This window comes from Rhinopithecus bieti, unplaced genomic scaffold, assembly GCF_001698545.2.
Source record: "Rhinopithecus bieti isolate Rb0 unplaced genomic scaffold, ASM169854v2 scaffold_13689, whole genome shotgun sequence".
Lineage (NCBI taxonomy): Eukaryota > Metazoa > Chordata > Mammalia > Primates > Cercopithecidae > Rhinopithecus > Rhinopithecus bieti.
Window position 1 is genome coordinate 541,058 of NW_016808044.1, and position 17,565 is coordinate 558,622.

At 41.8% G+C, this 17,565-nt stretch overlaps 1 protein-coding gene across 3 annotated transcripts in view; it reads left to right on the forward strand.

Annotated features, from left to right (window-relative positions):
• IDO2 (indoleamine 2,3-dioxygenase 2) overlaps positions 1–7,862 on the forward strand; it is a 76,729-nt gene extending 68,867 nt beyond the window's left edge. For all 3 annotated transcript variants that reach the window (XM_017885332.1, XM_017885333.1, XM_017885334.1), the window contains 2 exons: positions 5,030–5,178; positions 6,705–7,862. In XM_017885332.1, the coding sequence (XP_017740821.1) occupies positions 5,030–5,178; positions 6,705–7,060 (505 nt within the window). In that variant the 3' untranslated portion in view covers positions 7,061–7,862. The remainder of the gene's footprint in view (positions 1–5,029; positions 5,179–6,704) is intronic.
• The last annotated feature ends 9,703 nt before the right edge of the window (positions 7,863–17,565 follow it).

Below are 17,565 nucleotides of genomic sequence, written 5' to 3' on the forward strand. Positions count from 1 at the left end.
AAAGTCCCCTTTGTGACAATATATCATACTGATAGACATGATATCTCATAATACTAATAATTCTAAGAATTATGATAAGAATCTTGGAGAATCATTTTTAGACTTATACCTACCACAGTATCCTTAAAGGGATAAATTGATTCTACTTCTTCCTTATGTCAGAAGCATCTGATGAGGATGAACTATGTATTCTGAAATCCCCATGATGAGGTGGGTACTAGAAGGTGATTTTACTCTCATTAAAATAAATTCGGAGTCATTGACAAATTTTATCTGTGATTTACATAAATGCCTCCCCTCTGTTTCTTACCCTGAAAATATTTCCCTTGTAGCTAAGTGGCCAGTACTAAATCCTACATGCATTAATTAGGGTAGATGGCCAAAAACATCCGAACTATTGAGAATTCCCATTAGTATTGTCTTGAAAAACATAAATTTGCTTTTTTGTTCTTGATTTATCCTATTTTGATTTATTATTTATTTTTATTTATTTATTTTTAGACAGAGTTCTCGCCGTATCACACAGGCTGGAGTGCAATGGTGCGATCTTGGCTCACTGCAACCTCTGCCTCCCAGGTTCAAATGATCCTCCTGCCTCAGCCTCCCAAGTAGCTGGGACTACAGGCACCCACACAGTGCCCGGCTAAATTTTGTATTTTCAGTAGAGGCAGAGTTTCACCATGTAGCCTAGGCTGGTCTCAAACTCCTGACCTCAGGTGATCTGTCCACCTTGGCCTCCCAAAGTGCTAGGATTACAGACATGAGCCACCAGACCCGGCCTTTTTGCTTGATTTTAAAAAAACATTTTTATTTAGGAGAATGGAGATATTTCATGTGTAAATGACACATATTCATTCCTTTTAGTTTTAGTTTCCACTCACATTAAATTTCTTGAGGAAGTTATTAGCCCTTGCAAAAAAACCATCTCATTTTTTTCCTACCAAAACTTCCCGTTTTCTTGGGGTTGCTACAAGAAAGGTTAAAAATAATCATGCCTACAGATATTTGAAAGGAAAATAGTTCCTCTTTTTTCACAGTAGTAGCTTGTACCTGAGAATGTAGGGGGGCAATATTTGGACTGCTCAAAGAAACACCATTTCCCTTCCTCAGACTAGAATTGCAAGCTAGAGAACATGAGTTTTGAAAGTAGATGTGCTTCTTTTATCTTTTTGGACTTTCATGCTGATATTTGCTCTGTCACCTTCAATGTGACATCCTCTTCAGGGTGAGGAACTGAAAACAGACTGATTATGTCTCTTGACCATTTGAGTCACTGGATGGCTCTTTTAAGCTGGCACGTTCTTTCAAGAACTATGCTTGGGTCTACATATTCTGGATATATAATACATACTTATAGGATGCTATTTTTAAATCATTCATTTATCACATATTTAGTGAGTGCCTACCCCATGTCAGTTCTAGGTGCTGGGAATAGAGCAGTAAAACCAACCCTCAACTTGGCCCCTCTGGAGCTTACATTTCCATGGTGAGGGATGGACAATTAATACACAAGTAAATCTAATAAAAGCATCATACAATATACATTACAATGATAAGCACAATGAAGAAATGGAAAGCAGGATAGAGTGTATTAGGGACTGTTGAATACGGTGGCCAAATTTTCTTGTTTATTGTGGTCCAAGAGTGCCACAACCCTCTATGACATTTGAGCAGATACCTGGAGGAAGTGAGGGAGCGAGCCACACGAAGGAATGGCAAGTGCAATGTCCCTGAGGTGGGAGCGTGTTGGTCATGGTGGAAGAGCTGCAGGAAGCCAGCAGGACCGCAACACTCAGGGGAGAATGAGAAAGAGTGAGGTGACAGTACAGACCGGATCATGTAGAGCTTTGTCAGCTTCTCTTCTGAGTGAGATGGACAACATTGACACGTTTTGAAAAGAATAACAACGTGATCGGCCTTCAGTTGCAAATCATCTCTGTATTGACTGAGTAAGAAACAGACTCCGAGAATTAAGATGGAAACAGGGAAAATATTTAAGAAGCTATCACTACAATCCAGGGTGGTGGCTTGTACTAGGGTACAAGGGCTAAAGGTGTTGAGAAATGGTCAGATTGTGGATATGTACTGAAATCAAAGTTAATGGAAAGATGTGAGTCAAAGATAATTTGCAGGTTTTGGGGGCCTGGTTCACTGAAAGAACAGAGACATCATTTACTCCAATGAGGAAGACTATAGGAGGAGCAGGTTTAGCAAAGAAGAAAGGAAATCAGGAGATCAGTTTAGGGACACATTCATATAAACGAGACAGTTGGATGTACGGGTCCGGAATATAGGGGAGAGGTCCAGCTATAGGTGTAAATAGCTTTTTACATTTGTAAATAGTCAGGATATAGGCTTTGTTTTTTCTTTTTTTAAGACAGAGTCTCGCTCTGCCACCCAGGCTGGAGTGCGGTGGTACAATCTCGGCTCACTACAACCTCTGCCTCTGGGTTCGAGCGATTCTCCTGCTTCAGCCTCCCGAGTAGCTGGGACTACAGGTGTGCACCACCATGCCAGGCTAATTTTTATATTTTTAATGGCAATGGGGTTTCACCATGTTGACCAGTCTGGTGTCAAACTCCTGACCTCGAGTGATCTCCCCACCTGGGTCTCCCAAAGTGCTGGGATTACAGGCGTGAGCCACCCCAGCCAGCTGGGATATAGTTGTTTTCTAAATCTATGAGGCTAGATAAAACCATTTGGAAATTGAGAGTAGTGAGCAGTCCATGGACTGACCCTTTGAGAGTGCAACATTTAGCAGTACTCAGGATGGGAAGGAGCTAGTGAAAGAGCCCCGAATGACTACATAAGACCATCAACCAGATTACAAAGAAAAACCCGAACAAGTGTGCCCATATCTCACCCAATAGCAGTTATGTCTTTCATATTTCTTCCCCATAAAATGTTCATCAACTTTATTGGACCAGGGTCTTAACGGACAAGTCACAAAACCTCTCTGGAGCCTATTTTGTTTTTCAACAGCTGTAGGAAGCAAATATAAATTGGGAAAACAACGGCTCAGAAAGATTTGTACAAAGTTAAACAGTAATGAAAAGGGAGCCAGGATTCCCACTCATTCTAAAAATTATGATAAAATGGCTAGTATTCATTGAATGCTTAACATGTTCCAGGCCCTGGGCAGGTATTATTTTAATTAGTTCTCACAATAATCCAATAAGGTAGATACTAATTTTCTCAGATGAGAAAGCTGAGGCTCAGAGAGGTTAATTAACTAAGCCAAGGCTCACTGTTAATAAATAGCAAAGCTAAAATTAAATTCCATATCTGCTAGAGGTAGAGGCGTTGCTCCTAACAGCTGCAGCCTGTCAGGACCTGGCAGTAGTAACCTCTCCTTTCCTCTTCCCACCATTCCCGTGCCCTCTTTCTGTACCACATCTCTTTTCAGACTGATGGTGCCCAAGTTACAAAGGCCACCGTGCTATTTACCCAGTGAAAGCCGTAGCACAGACAACCCAAAGAGCCCTCGGTGAAAACAACCTGGCTCCTTACAGCACTTCCAGCCTCAGAGCAGTATTTGAAAAATATCATGAACAGCAAACATGGCAGTCTGTCTGTGGCTTTTATATGTGTATATGGTGTGTGCGTGTGTCCCTTCTCTTGAGCAAAATGACTTTCAGAATTATAGAAAAAACGTGCCACATCAATGTAAATCTGTTATTTATTTAAACTCATAACAAAGAAAGTAACTTGTTTCTGGCTATAGGAGGAAAAGACGATATTCCTTAGTAAAAATGGAAATCCACATATGAGGTTCTTGTAGAAATGAAGATAGAAAATTGCAAGTTTGGGGATCAAGTTCTGTTTTTATCATCCTTTAACAGTATGACCCTGGAACCTTAATTGCTTTAAGTCTTTGTTAGTTTATCTATGAAATGAAGTATTAAAAAAAAAAAAAAAACCCAAAAACCTGTCCTGATCTACACACAAGAAGTCAAATGAGAAAATGAATGCGAAGATGCTTTATAAACTATACAGCATGGTAGGTGCAAATGTGACATGAGCTTGTTCTTGTTTTGGACTTATTATAAAGTCATGCCCACACACTCTGTGATTGTTCAAGACTATGCAAAGTCAGACACAGGAAAATGAGTAAAACAGATGGAGGCGTAAAGAGGGGGAACTCAGAGAAAACAGTGAAGAACAGGAATCAGAGACAAAGAAGGAGAGGAAAGGTGGGGAGGAGAAGAGAGGGAAGGGAAGGGAGGAGAGAACAGCTGCTTCGTGGAGCATGGCTGGCAGCCCAGTCCCAGCCTTTCTGCATGTCCCTGACTTCAGCCTCTGGTGAGGCACAGGCTTGCTATGTGCTTCCTGCTGTTACTCTTCTCATCCATCCTTATTATCAATACCTGTGGTCAATAAAGTATTTGATAAAGGCATCCTCAAAGTCAGGTAACATCTGTACATTACAGATTACAAAGTTAGGTAATATCCAGAATTGATAGTTTAATGTGATGACTTGTTAACAATTATCACTGTTTCAGGGAAGGGCAAAGGGGTGTGTGTGTGTGTGTGTGTGTGTGTGTGTTTTCATTTGTGTGTATCTGTGTATGCAGTTGTGGGTGTTTGTGTATATTTGTGAGTCTCTTTACTTGGCAGAGTTGTAAGTATCTGGTCATCAAGGTTGAGATTAGCAAAGGAAGTGAAGAAGATTTTTCCAGAGCCCCTGAAATGTTCCTGTTGAGTAGCACTGAGGACATCTTTATAACCGAGTATTTGCAATAAATATGTCATGGGACCAGAGCCACAAATTCCTCTCTAAATAGCCTTTACCTCTCTGGAATAACCCTTTAGATGAGGAAGAAAAGGGCTATGAATTTATAGCTTGTTATGAAGCTGGAGTGAAGATGATGCTTCAGTGCTTACCCTACAAAGATACCCCCAATCCCTCAACCTAAAATTACCATTGAAATCACTTTTCCTTTCTCCTTTACTTTCAGTTTCCGTGTCAGAAAATGTACTGTTACCTCTCTGCACCCCTTTCTTCTCTCTCACTTTTATTCTTGCTTAGATGGAAAGATAACCCAGCAATGCCTACAGGGCTGATGTACGAAGGAGTTTCCAAAGAGCCCCTGAAATACTCGGGCGGGAGTGCAGCTCAGAGCACAGTGCTTCATGCCTTTGATGAGTTCTTAGGCATTCGTCATAGCAAGGAAAGTGGTAAGTCAGACATTTTGTTTTCCCTTAAGAGGAGAGGGGGGAAGAGAAGAGAGTTTTTGTTTTTTTAACCAATTGATAAAACCAAATATAAATTAAAATGTCATGAAGTTTATACTTCTCTAAGTCAGCCAAGAAACCGCATGACTGCCAATGTTTTTGTGTCAAGTCAATTAATATTGGAATATCAGATCTCAGCTTGATCTTGGATTTTACTTCCAAATCTTAAAATGTTGCTCTGTTTCCAACTGTTCACTATCACTTTGGTTTGGATCTTTAGAAACTAGCTTCCTTTTCTGAAATGGGGAGAGATGTAGAGTTTGAAGGCTATGAACCTGGGCCAGCTGGAAACAGGTCTGGGCTCTTCCAAGAAAGTCCTTCCCCACAAAATGGTGCAACCTCTAGCCAAATCTATTTATACTAGCAGAGGGATCTATCACCCTGGAAGCTTGAAATTGCTCGTTTTCTTACCTGCCAGGATCAAGTTAAGTTTTTAACAGTTGCAAACAAGACACTTCATACTATGGAGTTTTCAAGTTGGATTAGAGGAAAAAGAATCACCAGAACTTAGTGTCATACATTCAAGTTGGTTCTTTAGAACTGTGATAATTTTTCATGGATTTTGGCATTTGGTGATGTCAGTGGTTGATTTACTTACCATGCATACTATTAAACCCATAATGAATTTCCTATAAATATCTATTGATTTGATTTTTAAACCATTTGGCTTCAAGAGGCTATTACTAAAACAGTGACTCATTATCTTTTTTGCCTTCACAGGCTCTGTGTAACTTTCTCCTTTTCTTGTGCTCCCTCCAAAACAAAGCACTGAGGAAACAAAATTCACCAGAGTATTCAGCTAGTCAGTTCAAGGGTTTGTGTCCTACATTTGAAGATATTCCTCATAGCAGCTACCAACTGGCTACTTCGTTTACATTTGTTATCTAGTAAATATTTATACATTGGCAAATAAATCTAGTGCAAACTCTGTCATTTGAGATGTGCTTACTTTGTTTCCTCTTCTCCATCTCCTGTCAACAGTTAGAAATATGCATTTGAGTATGTGAAGTCTGCAAACGAAAGGGCAAAGGTAGATTTGAATTAGAACACCAGCAACAGTTTCTGGTGCATTCCTGTCTGAAAAAGCAGACAAGATTGGGCACCGCCGTGGCTCACACCTGTAATCCCAACACTTTGGAAGTCTGAGGTTGGGGGATCGCTTGCCCCAGGAATTCAAGACAAGCCTGGGCAACATAGCAATGGCCCGTCTTTACTAAAATAAATACAAAAAATATTAACTGGGTGTGGTGGCACACACCTGGAGTTTCAGCTACTCAGAAGACTGAGGTGGGAGGATCACTTGAACTCAGGGGCAGAGGTGGCAGTAAGCTGAGATCACACCACTGCACTTCAGCCTGGGTGACAGGGCAAGACCCTATCTCGAGAAAAAAAAAAAAGAAGAAGAAGCAGATGAGCTCTGCTATATTTCCATGTGGAGCTATGACATTATGTTGTATTGTTTCTTTCAGCTGACTTTCTGTACAGAATGAGGGATTACATGCCTCCTTCCCATAAGGCCTTCATAGAAGACATCCACTCAGCACCTTCCCTGAGGGACTACGTCCTGTCCTCTGGACAGGACCACTTGCTGACAGCCTATAACCAGTGTGTGCAGGCCCTGGTAGACCTGCGGAGCTATCACATCACGATGGTCACCAGATACCTCATCATAGCTGCAGCCAAGACAAAGCGTCAGAAGCCAAACCATCTCCCAGGGCCTCCTCAGGCTTTAGAAGACAGGGGCACAGGTGGAACCACAGTTATGAGCTTCCTTAAGAGTGTCAGGGATAAGACCTTGGAGTCAATCCTTCACCCAGGTAGTTAGGAGGCTGCCCTCTCCCCAGCAATGCAGAGCTCCCATGGAGGGCAGGTGGGCCTGGAGAATGAGGGTTAGGGTTCTGCCTGGGATCATTCAGGAAGGATCTCAGCCCTATTCATGTTCCTGCCCTACAGAGCACCATAATCTCCTTGTCGAGAACTGTTGACTTCACAAAGGACAGTTGATGTGGCCAAGACTTTCCTTCTCTACCTGATCACTGCTTAATAGCAAGTATCATGGATATTTCCTCACGCAGAACCCCCCAGAGGAGTGACTGTACCCCATTCTCTTCGTCAAGTAGTAGAAAACCAATCTGAATTTCAAAAATCAGATAAAATTGCCCGGGGATATATTACCTGCTGATTTTCTTAAAAAACAAATTCACTTAACAATTCATTAAGTTCCTACTGAGCACTGCCTCCAAGATTAGAACAAGGATTTCTGTGGTCCCAGACCAGCCCTCTTCTCCCTGAATGTGTTGAGTTTGGTGTCAGGAGGTTGGAAATGCTCCAGTGGAGATGTGGAAGAAAGAGGATGCTGACAATAAGGACTTGGATGCCGCCAGTGTGAAAATGAGCAGTTAATGATACGGGAACGGATGAGACTTTCCACATGGTACCTAGATTTGCAAATTGTATTGTAATGCCTTTCTTTATTTTTAGAAGGATTATTCTCTCTTCTTACTCTGAAAATCTGTATTTGTAAAATGAAAGAATGGATCTTATATAAGAAAATAAGAAAACTGGGAATAAGTAGTAAATCGATGTGGTGAGTGTGCAAATAAATGTGAATGCTTTTATTGACTTGGTTTCTATCTCAAGAGCTCATTTCACCTGGCAGTAGAAAATGAGAAAATTTTAATCAGGCCAATTTATTTATTTATTTGTTTTTGAGATGGAGTCTCGCTCTATCATCCAGGCTGAAGTGCAGTGGTGTGACCTCTATTCACCGCAACCTCTACCTCCTGGGTTCAAGCGATTCTCCAGCCTCAGTCTCCTGAGTAGCTGGGATTACAGGTGCCCATCACTGTGCCTGAGTAATTTTTTGTTGTTGTGCTTTGTATTTTTAGTAGAGATGGGTTTCACCATGTTGGCCAGGCTGATCTTGAACTCCCAACTTCAAGTGTTCCACCTACCACGGTCTCCCAAAGTGCTGGGATTACAGGCCTGAGCCATTGCACCCAGCCAATCAGACCAATTTAGAATAAAATAAATTCTGTTAATTGAAGGTTGCCCCTCACCCTCCATGCTGTGCACAAACATATACCTGGAATAGCTTCTAAATTCCAGGGGGCCTATCCAGTATCTTGATCACTGAGCAGCCTCTGCCAAGTTCACATATGCTAAGAAGTCCCTCTCCTCACGTGGACACTGGTCAAGTGCAACCTGTGGCCTGTGTCATCATGTCTCAAAGCCCTTCACATTCTCCAGCCCTCAAGGTCCTATCACAATACCTGGAAAAATATCTGACTACTTCCCACCTGCCCTAGGAATATTTGGAAAGTGTTATAACCACAGCAACCATCTCCTCTTTCCAGTGTCATGGGGGAAAGAGAATTTTGCAGGCTTATGAACTCTTGGGGCCCTTGGTAGGATGCCATGAACCAGTGTCTTCCACCTGGGGCATGGGGAGGGCCCTTCCTGTCCTATCTCCACAGGGCTTGGTCTGGCAAAGATGAGGTGGACAGGAAAGACCAAGAGCTTCTTCTCAGAGACACTTTCAGATGCTCTTCCCTGCTGCTGACATTGCCCTCTCTTCTCTAACCCATAAGGAATAATCCTTTTCTAGCCTGGATGGGCCAAGGAAAACGCCTGGCTCTGATGGTATCCTCTCTGCCTGTTGTTCAGGTCAGAGTCTCAGCTCAAAAACTTAGGCTACCATGACTCAGAATGCCTTTTCTCTACGCATGCTGTTCTTGTGTTTGAAAAGTCTATTTTGAACCTCAAAAAGTGAGCATGAATATATTTGTTGTTCTTTGATTTGCTCTGGGATCAGTAAACTCAGACAGTCTTAACTACCTGGGCTGAGCGTGTGCAATGGTTCAAGGATGTGAACAGGTGGCAGGAGAGGACAGAAGCACATTGGTGAATAATCCAAACCATTATTCCTCCCCACTGTCACTCTCAGGTATAAAGCTCATGACCTTTAGAATAAGACCTGTTCGAATTCTGACTTTCCTGTTTTTAAAACAATATGTTTTTTGACCAATTTCAGAAAGTCACTAATTCTCAGATTCCTATTTCTTATAAAATCGAGATGATCAGATGGGTCTCAAGGTAGATACAAATAACAGAAGTGATAATGCCTGGCACAAAGGGAAAATGTCAACAAAAGTTTATTTGGTTATGAGGTGGGGCTCAGAGCATAGATTGCATATATATCAGTCAAAAGAGAACACTATATTCCTCCAGCTTCTTGAATCCATAGCAATAAAATGATTGTTTGTCATTTGGATATGCGGGGAGGTAGAAACTGACAAAACTATGGGCTTCAAGAGCTGAAAAACCAGGCCAGGAGCGGTGGCTCACACCTGTAATCCCAGTATTTTGGGAGGCCGAAGTGGGTGGATCATCTACGGTTGGGAGTTCGAGACCAGCCTGACCGACATGGAGAAACCCCATGTTTACTAAAAATACAAAATTAGCCAGGCACACCTCTAATCCCAGCCACCCAGGAGGCTGAGGCAGGAGACTCGCTTGAACCTGGGAGGTGGAGGTGGAGGTGAGCCAAGATCACGCCATTACACTCCAGCCTGGGCAAAGAGAGTGAAACTACGTCTCAAAAAAAAAAAAAAAAAAAAAAAAAAAAGGCTGAAAAATCTGGGTTTGTATTCCAGCTTTGTCACTGACAGACATGTTGTCTAAACTTTCATAGCCACAGTTTGCTTATTTATAAAAGAGGTGATTTCATAATTACTGTATGGAGCTAAATGGTGGTTATCACATTACCATTCTCCCTGTTTGGTCCTTGAACCGTAGAGAATCATGTATAGGGGTTCCTAAGAACCAGAACAGAGCTTGGAACTGGTGTCTATCTCCTTGTAGTTGGTGAAGAAAAGGGATATGACACCCAATCAAGCAAGCAAAGTGAGATAGAATCTGGATTTGTCTTGAAATCATGTAGACATGTAGTGAGTGATGCAAGGAACTTTGAGAATTGAAGAAAGGATGCCACAGTCGCTTTATCTTTTAAACCTAGACCTGTACTACATGGGGACCTATTTTGTGCCTTAGTGTTACAGGCTTAACAAGTAATCATCTTAATTGGTTTACTTTTAAAGGATTCAAGTGCACTCAAAAAAACCACAAAACTTGACACAGAATTTTCAATAAATATTGAATAAATGGAAAACTGGATAAATTAAATGAGGTAGGAAGAGAAGTGTACAAAATTTTATCTTTCAAAGCCTTCAGAATATGTTGTGTTTGCTTGTTGTCATTCAGCCTTATACACGAGGAAGAAATAAAAGCAAATGTTTTTATTTTGTTTGCTAATGAGCAACCATGAACCAATTAACCTACCTAGTTCATATGTTGGGTACGATTTTCTGGAGCAAGGAGTTCCATTTTCAGCTTGATGTATAATGGTCAAGGTAAAGCTTCCACTACAGAAGAGAACAAAGTTTTCTCAAGTTTCCTAGGGATGAAGGGTATGCACACCAGTGAAAAAATGGCTATCTAATGTAGAAATACTATTAGGACGGTGTAGGGGTGTGACTGTTGAGCTTGAAGAAATGGCAGAGCTGGTGTTCAAACCTCAGTGTCTAATGTAGACATTTACTTATAATACAAGATGTACAAGCTGTTTATCTTGCTTAACTTTTTTGTTTTTTTTTTTGAGACAGAGTTGCTCTTGTTGCCCAGGCTGGAGTACAATGGCGCAGTCTCGGTTCACCGGAACCTCCACCTCCCGGGTTCAAGCAATTCTCCTGCCTCAGCCTCCACAGTAGCTGGGACTACAGGCATGAGCCACCGTGCCTGGCTAATTTTATATTTTTAGTAAAGATGGGGTTTCTCCATGTTGGTCAGGCTGGTCTGGGACCCCCAACCTCAGGTGATCCACCCGTCTCAGTCTCCCAAAGCGCTGGGATTACCGTGAGCCAATGCGCCTGGCCTGCTTAACATTTTTGAATCATAATAATCACATTTTACATGAAGATAATAGCTACTTTGCAGTGTTTTTGCGAAAAGTCAAGCTCATATATATTGTTAGAGAGTTGGCACTGAGTGAATGGTTGTACTGTGATGATGCTGCATGTTCCCTGAAGATCCTCATGGTCTGGATAAGAAGAAATGTCTAGGGAAGAAAAAGCAGTAGGAGTAGGAAGTGTGTGCTCTCTCACCCTGTGAGTTCTGAGGCAAGTGGAGAAGAGGGAGGAAGACAAGCAGTCGAGAAATGCTGCAGAGGCTGAGCATGGTGGCTCACGCCTATAATCCCAGCTGTTTGGGAGGCTGAGGAACGAGAATCACTTGAACCGGTGAGGTGGAGGTTGCAGTGAGTCGAGATCGTGGCACTACACTCTAGCCTGGGTGACAGAGTGAGACTCTGTCTCAAAAAAAACAAAACAAAACAAAAAAAAAGAAAAGAAAAGAAAAGAAAAAAAAAGTAAAAGGAAAGAAGAAGAAGAAGAAGAAGTGTTGCAGAAACCCTTGGAGCACGTGTATGTGCATGGAGGTAAGATGCAGAATTATGACTGAGGATAAAGAGACTGAAAAACTGGCCCAGATTCAGATCCCAGGATAGACACACTCTGGTCTGGGACTTGTGTTTTTGGTTTTGTGATTTTGTTGTGTTCCATTTGAGATGGAGTTTCACTCTTGTTGCCCGGGCTAGAGTGCAGTGGTGCATTCTTGGCTCACTGCAACCTCCGCCTCTCAGGTTCAAGTGATTCTTCTGCCTCGGCCTCCGGAATAGCTGGAATTACAGGCACGCACCACTACACCTGGCATCCAGCTAATGTTTTTGTGTCTTTAGTAGAGATGGGGTTTCAGCATGTTGGCCAGGCTGGTCTCGAACTCCTGACCTCAAGTAATCCGCCCGCCTCGACCATCCAAAGTGCTGGAATTACAGGCGTAAGCCATCATGCCCAGCCTTTAAGTTTTGTTTCACAATAAGAACAAGAAGGTGCCATGAGATTATACTTTAGGTTCACCCAGATAAAATCTAAACCAATGGTAGTGTCTAACACATCATGGTTTCTCAACAATTGCAGAATAAATCCATACCCAGATTGAATGGAATAGAGGGGAGGTCTACAAGCTCTTGCCCTCAAAGATAGTTTTCTTCAGGATACTCATTCTTATTGCCAGGGGCCCAGTGGAGGTGAAGAAAATGCTTGTTTTCTTTCTATCTTAAGGAGGCTGCATCTTCAATTATTGTAAGTCAGTCCTGCAAATGGATGGAGCAGGTACCATTCATGTGTTCAGTGGGAAGCTTCACCAAATTTATGCTGATGTATAGATCTCTCCTTCAGTAACTTGATAAATATTTGAGATTCCTTAATTAAAACCTTACATCAGGGTTCTCCAGAGAAACAGAACACTATATATATATATGTGTGTGTGTGTGTGTGGAGGGGGGAGTCCTTTGGTATCAGTAGAAGATTGGTTCCAGGACCCCTGCAGATACCAAAATCAGGGGATGATCAAGTCCTTTATATATAAAACTGTAATATTTGCATGTAACCTACACACACCCTTCTGCATACTTTAAATCACCTCCAGATTCCTAATAATACCTACATAAGTAGTTACTAATAATCCCATGTAAATAGTTAAGGTGTGTTTTTCAATTTGTATCATTTCTATTGTCATATTATTATTTTTTATTGTTTCATTTTTCTGAAAAGTGTTCATCTGTGGTTGGATAAATCTACAGATGTCAGACATGAAACCCACAGATATTTGGGGGTCCAACTCTGTGTGTGTATGTGCATGTGTGTATGTAGATAGAGAGAGAGAGTGAGAGAGATAATGGAGGCTAGAAATTCCAAAAGCTACAGGATTGGCTAACAAGCTGGAGACCCAGGGAATAGCTTTGTTGCAGGTTATGTCTGAAGACCATCTGTAAGCACAATTCATAATTCTTTGTCTTAATTTTTTATTTTTAATTTTTGTGGGCACATAGTAGGTATATATATTTAGGAGGTACATTAAATGTTTTGATACAGGCATGAAATGTGAAAATAGCACATAATGGAGAATAGGGTAGCCATCTCCTCAAGCATTGATCCTTTGAGTTACGAACAATCCAATTACAGTCTTTATTTTAAAATTTAAAATTTACAGGCCAAGCACGGTGGTTCATGCCTGTCATCCCAGCACTTTGGGAGGCCGAGGCGGGCAGATCACGAGGTCAGGAGATTGAGAAAATCCTGGCCAACATGGTGAAACCCTGTCTCTACTAAAATACAAAAAATTAGTCAGGCGTGGTGGCATGCTTGTGTAGTCCCAGCTGTTTGGGAGGCAGGGGAATCGCTTGAACCCAGGAGGCGCAGGTTGCAGTGAGCCAAGACCGTGCCACTGCACTCCAGCCTGGTGACAGAGCAAGACTCCATATCAAAAAAAGATACAATTAAATTATTATTGACTGTAGTCACCCTGTTGTGCTATCAAATAGTAGATGTTATTCATTCTTTCTATTTTTTTGTGCCCATTAACCATCTCCACCTGCCCTCAGCCCGCAACCACCCTTCCTAGCCTCTGGTAACCATCATCCTACTCTCTGTGTCATGAGTTTAATTGTTTTAATTTTTAGATCTCACAAATAAGTGAGAACATGCAGTATTTGTCTTTCTCTGCCTGGCTTATTTCACTTAACATAATGATCTCCAGTTCCATCCATGTTGTTGCAAATGACAAGATCTCATTCTTTTTATGACTGAATAGTACTCCATTCTAGATGTATAACACATTTTCATTATCCATTCATATGCTAATGGAAACTTAGGTTGCTCCCAAATCTTAGCTTTCTTTTTTTTTTTTTTTTTTTTGGAGACGGAGTCTCACTCTGTCGCCCAGGCTGGAGTGCAGTGGCCGGATCTCAGCTCACTGCAAGCTCGGCCTCCCGGGTTCACGCCATTCTCCTGCCTCAGCCTCCCGAGCAGCTGGGACTACAGGTGCCCGCCCCTCGCCTGGCTAGTTTTTTTGTATTTTTTAGTAGAGACGGGGTTTCACCGGGTTAGCCAGGATGGTCTCAATCTCCTGACCTCGTGATCCGCTCACCTCGGCCTCCCAAAGTGCTGGGATTACAGGCTTGAGCCACCGCGCCGGGCCCAAATCTTAGCTTTCATAAACAGTGCCGCAACAAACATAGAAGTGCAGAAATTTCTTTGATGGACTAATTTTCTTTCTTTCTTTTGGGTGTATACCCAGCAGTGGGATTGCTGAATCATATGGTAACTTAATTTTAGTTTTAGATTTTAAGGAAACTCCAAACTCTTCTCCACAGTGGTTTTGGACTAGTATACATTCCCATCAAGAGTGTAGAAGTGTTCCCTTTTTTCCACATCCTTGCCAGCATTTGTTGTTGCCTATCTTTTGAATAAAAGCCATTTTAACTGGGATGCGATGATATCTCATTGTAGTTTTGATTAACATTTCTCTGATGATCAATGATGTTGAGCACCTTTTCATGCGCCTGTTTGCCATCTGTATATCTTCTTTTGAAAAATCTCTATTCAGATCTTTTACCCATTTACCCGGATTAGATTTTTTTTCCTGTTGAGTTGTCTGAGCTCCTTATATATTCTGGTTATTCATCTTCTGTGAATGGGTAGTTTCTAAATATTATCTCCCATTCTGTGGGTTGTTTCTTCACTTTGTTGATTGTTTTCTTTGCTGTGCAGAAGCTTTCAAACTTGATGGGATCCCATTTATCTATTTTGCTTTGGTTGCCTGTGCTTGTGGGATATTACTCAAAAAGATTTTGCCCAGACTAATGTTCTGAAGATTTTCCTCCAATGTTTTCTTGTAGTAGTTTCATCATTTGAGGTCTTAGATTTAAGTATGTAATTCATTTTGATTTGATTTTTGTATTTGTTGATAGATAGGAGTCTAGTTTCATTTTTCTGCATGTGGATATTCAGTTTTCTCAGCACCATTTATTGAAGAGTTTGTGTTTTCCTCAGTGTACCTTTGGCACCTTTGTCAAAAATGAGTTCACAGTAGGTGTGTGGATTTGTTTTCAGGTTCTTTATTCTGTTCCATTGATCTATGTGTCTGTTTTTATGCCAGTACCATGCTGTTTTGGTTACTGTAGCTCTGTAGTATAACATTTATAGTATAATTTGAAGCCAGGTAATGTGATTCCTCCAGTTTTGTTCCTTTTGTGCGGCATTTATTTGGCCATTCGGGGTCTCTTGTGGTTCCATATACATTTTGTGATTGTTTTTCTATTTCTGTGAAGTGTGACATTGATATTTTGATAGGGATTGCATTGAATCTGTAGGTTACTTTGGGTAATACGGACGTCTTAACCATACTGATTATTCCAATCCATGGCCATGAAATATTTTTCCATTTTTTGGTATCCTCATAATTTCTTTCATCAGTGTCTTATAACTTTTATTGTAGAGATCTTTTACTTCTTTGCTTAAGTTGATTCCTAAGTATTTATTTTTAGGTATGGCTATTGTAAATGGGATTACTTTTTAAAATTTCTTTTTCACATTATTCACTGTTGGCATATAGAAAACTTTTGCTAATTCCTTCTTGCTCAGGGGAGGTCAGTTTTTGGTCTATCAGGCCTTCAACTGATTAGAAGAGGTCCACCCACATTATGGAGAGCCATTTGCTTTACTCAAAGTCCATCAGTTTAAAAGTTAATCTCCTTTAAGAAAAATATCCCCACAGAAACATCCTGAATAATGTTTGACCAAATACCTGGGCACCATGACTCAACCAAGTTGACATAAAATTAATCATCTCTGGGGTCCTTAAGAAGAATCTGAATTAGGATAAGCTATGGTATCTGACATACACTCTCCCTACAGCCTCTCCCAAAGAAACAGTCCTCCTTTCATAATGATGGAGAGGAGGTCAAAAATGGTGAATAGTGTAGCTGTCCCCTAAGAGATGCCCAGAAGGGAGGCAGCAATGGATTGGACAGAAGCTTCTGAGAGAGAAGTGGGGAACTCCACCCTGACAAACCTTACTTAGTTTACAACTAAAGACTTTCTAAGCTGGGTAATCCCTGTGGAACAAAACCATTGCCTCTCATAATAAAAACTAAAACTCAGGCCAAGCACAGTGACTCATGCCTGTAATCCCAGCACTTTGGGAGGCCAAGTCAGGTGGATCACAAGGTCCAGAGTTCAAGACCAGCCTGAACAATATGGTGAAACCCCATTTCTACTAAATATACAAAAATTAGTAGAGCATGGTGGCAGGAGCCTGTAATCCCAGCTACTCAGGAGGCTGAGGGAGGTAAGTGCTTGAACCTGGAAGGCAGAGGTTGCAGTGAGCCGAGATCACGCCACTGCACTTCAGCCTGGACAACAGAGCGAGATTCCATCTCAAAAAAATAACCACCAGCACTCTGGGAGGCCGAGGTGGGTGGATCACGAGGTCAAGAGATCGAGACCATCCTGACCAACATGGTGAAACCCCATCTCTACTAAAAATTCAAAAATTAGTAGTATGTGGTGGCATGCGCCTGTAGTCTCAGCTACTCGGGAGGCTGAGGCAGGAGAACTACTTGAACCCGGGAGGCGGAGGTTGCAGTGAGCCGAGATTGTGCCGCTGCACTCCAGCCTGGGTGACCGAGCAAGACTCCATTTCAAAAAAAAAAAAAAAAAAAGAAAGAAAACTAAAACTCAAGGCTCTGAGGCACGGAATACAGGGTGACTCTCCACCCAGGAAGAAGTGACCAGGCCTTATATTCCTAAAGCTAGTACACAAGATACCTTCACCTTGGCGGCTGCCACCACTCACCACTGCTGGGGACAAGGGGACAAGGGGACAATGATTCTCTTTAATGTTATGCCTGAGTCCAGCTAGGATCCCTATAGAATTTTTTTTTTTTTTTCAGACCGAGTCTTGCTCTGTTGCCCAGGCTGGAGTGCAGTGGCACAATCTCAGTTCACTGCAACCTCTGTCTCCCGGGTTCAAGTGATTCTCCTGCCTCAGCCTCCCAAGTAGCTGGGATTACAGGCATGCGCCACCATGCCTGGCTAATTTTTGTGTTTTTAGTAGAGACAGGATTTCACCATGTTGGACAGGCTGGTCTCAAACTCCTGAGCTCAAGTGATCTGCCCGCCTCGGCCTCTCAAAGTGCTGGGAAGACAGGGATGAGCCAACATGCCAGGCTGTTTTCTGTAGTAATTCTAAGGAGAATTTAATAAAAACTCAGGGTGATTTTAAAGGCAAGCAAACAAAAAACACTACAGAAGTAACAGCTTGATAACATGTAATGCTCACTTTGTGGTGCTCTCAGGCCCGATACTGTCCTGATCCCTGGGCTGACTTTAGGTGATGGGACCTCTCAAATTGGAACCCAAAGATCTCACAGCT